At 42.5% G+C, this 9420-nt stretch overlaps 1 protein-coding gene across 1 annotated transcript; it reads left to right on the plus strand.

Moving 5' to 3' along the window:
* Positions 1-6647: 6647 nt before the first annotated feature.
* LOC309565978 (uncharacterized protein) lies at positions 6648-8192 on the plus strand (the record flags this gene model as incomplete). Its single annotated transcript, XM_082271003.1, has 1 exon — positions 6648-8192. The coding sequence occupies one exon, from the start codon at positions 6648-6650 to the stop codon at positions 8190-8192; it is 1545 nt and encodes a 514-aa protein (XP_082127129.1).
* Positions 8193-9420: the final 1228 nt, after the last annotated feature.

Here is a 9420-nt window from a genome sequence, read left to right on the forward strand (position 1 = left end):
AAGCCATAGTGAAATGGAGGGGAGGGGAGGGTCCCTCCATTGCAATGTGATGCAGGCTTTGGCAGCATTAAATAAGTGAAAAAGGACCGACTTCTAATAAACTTTAACAGGGATATCCGAAGAGTGGGGAAAGAAGAAGGCAGGGTCATCTGGAACCAGATAGTCTATAAACTTTTGGACAATTCTTCGCACCTCTTTCCAGAAATGGTCCAATTTCGGACAAAACCAGAAAGTATGAAGGAACGTCCCCCGTGTCTCTCGGCACCTCCTGAAACGATCTGAGGCTTCAGGGGAGTAACATATATAACCAAAGTTGGATGACACCATTATTTAGGCAATTTGAAGTTGCTCTCTTGAATGCGGGTGCATATGGATCACTCAGGACAAATTGAAAAATCATCAGAGTCTGATCAAGTGAGAAGGTCCTACCAGGATTAGTCTACCATTTACGGATGAACGGGAACGTAAAGCCTTTGATGGATCAACCAAGAGTAAGTACATTTTGCAAAGGGAGTGAAGCAGGGTGTCGCTGCCAATGCAATATGTCTCAAACGATGTCAACAGTGTTGAAACCGTGCAAGAGGGCCTACTGTGCGAAAGAAGAGGTGCAATTGGAGCACTTTCTAGAAATACAGGGCAAAAGGTCCCATCTGATGCATCAAAGCTGAGATTGAGGGCCAAGTGTCTGGCTTGAAAACAGTCGGTGATTGACATTCTGTAGAACACCCCATCATCTAAGCCTGGGGAAAAATCTGGATTGCCCTGTATAGGATATAATGGAGTGTGATCAGAGGACACGGCAGGGTTGTGACACGCTGCGGAGCATAGTACCAATGATTGAGAGACAGTTTTACATTTTTAACCCTTTGTTAGGATAGACATTGCTAAAATCTACTTTACAGCTGATAATGGAAAACTGTGATTATAGTACAGACAGGATTAACTATGTTATTCCAAAGCCCCCTCCTAATCAAGCAGTGAATGCATGTAAGGATTTTTAAGCAAATAAAAATAATTTAAAAAGGTAACCAGCAGTTTTTCTTTATGTTTTAAGGTTTGCTATGTTAATGGGAACATGTAATAAATATAAAGTGGGTTTTTGGCTACAAAAGTGGAAATACACTTTAATGGAAACCTGTGCTGGGGCATTGCATAGGCTGTCACTGCAGACCTCTCTTTCTAAAGATGGTATTTACCTCTTTATTATTCTGATGCTCAGCTTTCAGCACTTTCAGTGATCCAGAACAATTATGAAGACCAGGAGTTTTGATTTCCTAACAGCTTGTTATGAGTTAGTGACCTGTAGTGAAACTTTGAAGAGAGAGACGGTATAGAAACTAACATTTTCATGAGGGGGATCAGCAATGGCAGCTCTAAAATTTCTTTTGGAACAGTATTTCTTCAAGGAACCTGTCCTCTTGTTTAAAATATCCTTTACCTCCATAGTATTGGCGGTCATCTCCCATAGGGATATGTTCCAGGCTGCCAACAATCCTAAAATCTGCCTCATGTCTTCAAAATACATGTGATAAATTACTTGATCCCCTTGCACATCTACTGCCCCAGTTAATAAGGTAGGTAGGTAAATGCCTGTGGGGCGGGGTGTGCTCACCCTGCACGTGGGAGTACCTTTCCCATGTATGTGCTCACTAAGGCCTGGGACCAGGTGGGGCTGCAGTCATGTGTATTTAACATTAAGGAAGAACCCCAGATTAGAAGTGAGCCATACACCTTGTGCAGCTGTGTAACACATGCAACTTTCTCCTGCAAACCACTCAATCCCATGTCCCTGCACACCTTGTCTTCCAAAAGGTAGCATTTAGAAGAGGACACTGTGGGAGATGGGGAGGTATCAATTTTATTTGCCCTCCATTTTGTATGTTCCCACTCCATTTTCTATGTATCTTAGTTATACAAGCTTTGCAAATGTGTACGTGTTACAGTTATGGCAAGTTTCTGTTTGTGGTTTTTGATGAAATCATGTCAGGCGTTTCTAGCAATAAGCTATATGCCCTATATGGTATTAAGTGTACTCGCTTATTTCCCGAAATGACGCTTGGTTTCCTTAAACTGTTTAACCAATAAGAACGTAACAAGTATCCTATACTTATGCTATATGCCCTTACTCTTTACTATATAAACCACAACGAGCCTATAATAAACTGAGAGCTTGGTTTCACTATACATCTGTCTCCGTCTGTGTAACTTCCAGAAACCAGCCTCCCAGGCCTGCAAGACACAAAACGAGCAAAGAAGTTATAGATAGTCCGGGACTATCATCGGGACCAGGGGTTCCAGACACTAACAGCTGGGGGCTCGTATGCCGGGATATGAAAGTCATCCCTCGCGGACAACCACGCTCATTCGGTAAGTAGAAAAATCCTTTTCTATACAGCCGATTGTAGTGTGGCTCCGGGGCGGGACACTGACTAAAATCATATCAAAGTGAACCAAGGGGGTTGGTGTGTTCCGGGAACACACGCAACAGACCCATAATTGAAATATTTCAGGGAAATATTTTTAGTCTCAGGGAGACTTAAGAAGTGTTAGAGAAATTGCTCGTTTTGTGTCTGAAAAATCTTTAAGCTTTCCTTCTCTGTCGCATAGAAGTGTAAGATAATTTGTTTGTGTGGCCCAAAAGGTTTAGTTATAGTTATAGTTATAATTATATATGACTTGTAAAAAATTGCGCCTGCGGACTGTTAATATAACACACTGTTCCTGATAGCGACAGTCTCATTATTACTGTAAAAATTGACTGACCGATCGTAAGACAAATTAAGATAAATGTTTATTATGTGCATTGTTTGTTTGTCTATAATGGTAGGAAAACCTTCTTGATAGCCACTATACCTGGGAGTATCAGTCAAGACTCGGAAAAGTTTTTTTTTTGGTTGTTCCAAGAGGGGACATTCAGAGTCAAAAAAAAAAAAAAAAAAAAAAAAAAAAAAGTATAAGGTTTAATATACATACACCAAGTGGCTTTTCAGGAGGGTTTTTAACCATAAAAAGGGTCTAAGGACCCAGATACATTTAAGTGATTTTGTGAATGTGTAAATCTTAGAGACATGTTTTGTTAAGTGAGAGAATATTGGATTTTGTTTATGGTTTTGTGAAATTATACTGAAGGTTTAGGTCTGATGCTGGCCATACATGATACAATTTTCTTACAATTTTCAGTGCAGTTTTCTTGAAATTTACCTTCAACTATGTAGTACAAACGTTTGCCTAATTAAAGACAAGTAAATTACAGAAAAAAGAGTTCTGTCCGTCCGCATTCTCTTTCAGTAAATGTTTAGTTGTAATATCTTTAGAATGAGGAAGTATCAAACCAAACAAAACCCATCCCCCCTGATCGAGGCGAGATATGTCGCCTGGGTCTCTGGTGGATGCACATTTATTAACCCTTGGATAGATAACCAAGCAAGATGGTCAGGAAAAAATAGGGAGTTGTAATATAAAGTACATGGAAAAAGCGGGGAAAATTGGAGATGCTAATATAAGTGAAAGTTCTTTACCCACAGCAATTGCCTGTAGACCGGTAGACGGGTGAAACTGTTTGGTGGTTTTGGACTCTAGGGCTCCATTTCCACTTTTGCGACTTGTTGTGCGACTTGACACATGTCAAGTCGCATGATAGGTCAAAACCCATTATTTACAAATAGGACCGCTCAAACTGCTGCGACTTGAGTCGCAGCAACTTGAAAAAAGGTTTTTGCACTACTTTTGGGCGACTTCAGGGCAACTTGTCCCTCACAGAAGGAGGTCGCGCTGGGGTCCCCAGAAGTAGCTGCAAACAAATTGCACTACAAACTTGCGCTTGAAGTCGTGTGACTTTGTAGCCACAATAGTGGAAACATAGCCTTAAAGCTGTGGTTAAGTGTCACTGCGGAGTAGCACAGTCTTAGGATTCAAACATTTATCGGTAATTTAAAGTCACAGTACATGTTAATTATAAAACAGCACGTTTCTGATTGGGCTACTAAAACCATGGAAGGTTTTAAAAAAAAGCCATAACAGAGAGAGATGATCTGTGTAAAGAAAAACAGCCTGTCAGCGCACATTTCCAAGGGCCTTATCAGAAGAGGCAAAGCAAAGAGTAGGACATTTTCAACCTAGGCCCCCCTACAATGAAAATATTACTTTACAAATGCCCCTGACCACACCTGCACCCCACGGTTTCGTTTTCCAAGGCAGATGTCGTTTTCTTTGCAGCCATTATATTATCTCAAACAAGCAGAAAATGTTTGTGTGTCAGATTCATTTAAAACTAGTAAATTTCCTTCCGTGTGAGAGGAAGTAATGGTCACTTCTGCAATTGCAGCTAGCAGAAGTTTCTAAAAAAAAAAAAAAAAAATAATAAAGTTTTTTTTGAAAATTGGCACTAAGCCAAAAAGTTTTTAGTTCTTTATCTGATCATAGCATGCAAGTGGTATCTGATATGCCATCTCTACTGACAGCCATACCATCCGATGTTACCCACTTTACAGTGATTGGTTTAAGTAGTGTGTTTTTTTTTAAGCGTCCTATTGGACGAGGAGACACAGCCATCTTTGTTTCTTATTTTTCAGTCAAGGTAACTTACCTGGTGTAGAAATGCCTTAGGGCCAAGCAGACAATTCAATTGTCCGCTCTATAGTTCTCCAGACCATGCAAGAGGGGATGGACACCTGCTCATGGTTCAGTCCCGCTACAATATGTATATGACATATGTAGTCACTCTGTGGAGGCCAGTCAGAGCGAGTGAGTTTATTGAAATGTACATGTATGTGGACACAAAGTGTCACAGGAATTATGACAGCGGTGTCAGGAAAGTGTTGTTCACCTTGGTTTTGTTCTCACAGAGAGTGATAGTAGAGTCAGTCACATAAGAGCTGCTGCTCTAGTGGGTCTTGCCAGCCCACAGTGGGTCTTGCCCGCCCACAGGATCATTGATTGTTATGGATCCGGACTACTCCTATCTATAATAACATTTTGAGACAAACCACAGGTCCAGAAATGTCACCAGAAATGTTAAATGCGTTTATATATCTGAAAACTGCTATGGTTGTAGCGCCTGCACTGGGCCTCCCAAATCATGGAAAAATGTTTTGTGTTTATGCAAGGGACAATTGTAAGACCATGACAGGTGTACTTGCCCAGGAGTATGGTGGTAAACTTTGCCCTATAAGTTTTTATCCAAAGATGGTCGCAGTCCAGGCCTAAAGGCATGCCTGAAGTGACTCTGAACATAGCACATAGCATCTTGTGAGATGGTAATAGGGATGGCCACATCATTTGCCCTAGGTAGGCCCCAGTTTTAAATGGGCTTCTGGTAATAAACGTTATGTTACACCACAACATGCTACAGAACAGGTTTTAAGGACTTGGGTGATGTTTTAGAAAAAGTTGAGAACGGCTTTTTTCTAAAAGAGGGGAGATCTTGTATCCCCGCAGCTAGCGCCCCACTGTTTATTGCCTAGTATTATGGAATAGGACACAGGGGGTGGGAAAGAACATATACAGTATTACTGGCAGTTTTTTTTATTTGCAAGCCCATCTAAATTCATGAAAGCATATGTTGCTAGATGCATCACCTGTATTAGGTACAAACAATCCAAACATATAAGGCCAAACATGAGCATCTCCAATACCCATCAACCCCATTCACACATCTACAAATAGGTTTTCACATATAGGCCCAAAGCAGGGGAGAAATAAGAGTTCCTTTTAGTCAATAGTAGATGGGTTCAGCAGATGATATGGGCCAAGAACCACATGACTGCCTGGAAACTATTGAAAGTGTCACTTAACCCCGTGCAGACATGATGAAAGAGCTCATCACCAACCTTCTTCAGGCTATGTTGTTACCCTCAGAGTTAGCTATCATTCACTGTAGGGCACATACCAGAGGTACTGATGACATCTCCAAGGGCAACGCACTAGCAGACAAAATAGCAAAAGCAGCCGCACAACAGTTACCTTTAGGAGCCCTAAAACAAATGCCTGTCCTAACCCACATCCTCCCCGATGATGCCCAGTTGATCACAGATCTACAAGCCTCAGCCACTGCTGAGGAATTGGAGGACTGGGGTTATCCTGTCTTGCAAAATAATCCTATAACAGGATTAATTTGCAAAGAGGGGAAACCATGTATACCCCGTAATAGTGCTCCTATTTGCATTGCCCAGAATTCAGGTACAGTGGAAAGGATAAATAGGACAATCAAAGACGAGTTGAGAAAAAGTAAATTGGAATTTTGAATCAAGTGGAACGAAAAAGTTGCTCGCACCTTTCTTTTCTTTTCACAGGTATCAACCCATCACTTGAGGGAAGGAGATGAAGTAGCATCACAAGACCAAGGCTGGATTTCGTTTTGGACCAAAAGACAAAGGTAGTCGCAGTGACCAGAATCGCTGTCCTTGTGGAGAACCAACAAGCCTGGATCCATGCTACTCGAGTGAAATTGGTAAAGGAGGCTCCACCCCCAGAAGCAAGTCCAGATCCAGACCCAAGAGAGGTACTAACGGGGGCGGACGGCCCTGACCTTGAACAGGAAGGTCCAGAAGCAAGAGAGGTACTAACGGGAGTGGACGACTCTGACCTCGAACAGGATAGTCAAGAAAAGGGGGTTTTTCAGAGGCAGGCGGCCCTGACCCTGTAGAAAAATGACATTCCCAATAGCACCAGATTCTGGAAAACTTTGGCTACTTATAGGACTCGTATCATTTTCAGTCTTCTCTGTAGTATGGGTTACCACTAACTGTATTTATCATCCAGAAGACCTAGTAGGGCTACAGGCCATTTGCGGAGCTTCCAACACCCCAACACAGAGTAATGCACATAACAGACAAAAGAGAGATGAAAGCTCAAAAAGTCTTACAGATAAAATGTCATTGTTGCAATTTAAGTATGCCTATGCCCAGAAGTCCGGATATGAAAAATGTTGGATATGTAGTAAACTCCATCCTAGCACAGCTAGAATCCCCCTAGTAGCGATACCTTTAAACTTCACCCCTTTTCTAAATGGTACACCTCCTGTTGTCCTCACCAATGTCACGAGAACACTCTCAAATGATACCCTCACTTTCCAAATTATTGGTAGAAGTCATTCCCCAGACTGGTGTTTTAGGTTGGGAAACTCCACCAAGGGAGCTGAAGTGTGCCGGCAAACTAAGATTAATTTCTCAATGACCTCGATGGACAGCTCCTTCTGGCACACCTCAGAACCAGCCCTAAACGCCACTCTGATGAACTTTCTTAACTCCAGTTCCACTTCCTCTTCCCCAGTAGGACGGTTGTTGTCAAATTTAGCTTGGTCTAGTTATTCTGACCAAATAATGGCAATATTTCACAAACGTCCCCTAGCCTTGGGAAACAGTACTTATATTTGTTGTGGAAAGATTTGTCACCCTTGGATCCCTATTGCACCCCAAGGGTGGTGTTACCTCGCATCCCTAGTTCCCATCATGGGTGTAGTGGGAGACAACAAAGGAGGACATCTCCTCGAAGCTAGTATGTATCCTAGGTACCCCCTCAAACACCGCAATAAAAGGGAATTATTCCTTGAAAAGGATATGGTATGGGCCTGGTTCCCCTCATGGACCGGATGGGGAATAGACATGATGAAAAGGTTGAATAATTACTCTAAAATTCTCGATGACATCCTAGATAAGAACTCAGGAGACATTACCAAATTAAATATAGAAGTGAGGGCAATTAAGAAACAACTTGAGCTCCATGACCTAGCCATAGAAAGTATGAGTGCTGCTCTTACTGGGTTATGTGAAGTTACGGAGGGTTATGAATGCTGCACATGGATACACAACACTTCTGTTGAGATCCCTGATTATTATGATATTATTGCACAACATAGGAAGGAAGTAGATAAGCTGCAACAGGAAGCCAGGAATATTGCTAAGACATGGTGTCCTTTTAGTAATGTAGAGTTTGGAGTCGGAGGAATATTTTCCTGGTTGAAAAATATTGCTATGACCGTTATCATGGTCCTGCTCTTTTTGCTTTTTCTATTTGCATGCTTCAAGCTGGTAATGTGTATTATTGCTAGAGCTTCCAGGCCAAAGGTGAAGAATATTTCAATGCTATCCCACCAAATTGCAGGCTGCAAGAGACCCCCAACTAACAGCCCTAATGAATATACTAAGTATGTCAAGAGTCACAAACAAAAGGGAAAGAGTAACCTTACTATCTAGGGAGTGACACAGGGTTTTTTTTCTGGGAAAATCAATTGGGAAGATTATTGATTTTAAGAGGGGATTGTGGGAGATGGGGAGGTATCAATTTTATTTGCCCTCCATTTTGTATGTTCCCACTCCATTTTCTATGTATCTTAGTTATACAAGCTTTGCAAATGTGTACGTGTTACAGTTATGGCAAGTTTCTGTTTGTGGTTTTTGATGAAATCATGTCAGGCGTTTCTAGCAATAAGCTATATGCCCTATATGGTATTAAGTGTACTCGCTTATTTCCCGAAATGACGCTTGGTTTCCTTAAACTGTTTAACCAATAAGAACGTAACAAGTATCCTATACTTATGCTATATGCCCTTACTCTTTACTATATAAACCACAACGAGCCTATAATAAACTGAGAGCTTGGTTTCACTATACATCTGTCTCCGTCTGTGTAACTTCCAGAAACCAGCCTCCCAGGCCTGCAAGACACAAAACGAGCAAAGAAGTTATAGATAGTCCGGGACTATCATCGGGACCAGGGGTTCCAGACACTAACAGACACCACTAAGCTTGCGTCTTGCTCCACCAGTCCAGCTTTTCTCTGACACTTCACTCCCTGTGACAGAATGGGATCCCACCATGTACTAAGCGCAGATCTCAAGGTGTTCACTTAAAACAGAAATATGGTTTTGTTTTTTTTGGGGAATCATACCTACCTAGATGGATACAGCATTGGTCCGATGCTGCATCTGTCCCCCACAAAAAACACCATCAATTGCTCGGTTCTCACTGCTCCCTGAACCTGGATCCTTCCCAAGCCTGGACCGGCTCTGCAATGTTGGCCTATAGCAGGTTTTAGTTAGCTGTCTGCTGAAAATGGGTCACAGAAGTGCAGAACGAACTGCATTCCTGTGATCCACAGGATAAGTACAGACAAATGAGCTTTGACTGTACTTCTTTAACCGGTTGCCGACCGCCGCACGACTATATACTGCGGCGGTCAGCCCCGGCCAGGCAGAGTGACGTATCGGTACGTCACTCGCCTGTCACTGACTTGCGAGCCTATCGCGGGCGGGCGCGCGCCTGCCGAGGCGCGCGCCCGCCGCGGCTCGTTCACAGGCAAGTCAGTGCGTGTGACCGGCGGACTCGATGTCCGCCAGTCACACTGCGATCGCTCCTGTGAAGGGAGAAAGACAGAGCAGCTTGTGTAAACAAGCTGCCTGTCAGTTCTCCCTGTGTAAAAGTG

Source organism: Pelophylax lessonae (genome assembly GCF_965119305.1).
Source record: "Pelophylax lessonae genome assembly, chromosome: 10".
NCBI lineage: Eukaryota > Metazoa > Chordata > Amphibia > Anura > Ranidae > Pelophylax > Pelophylax lessonae.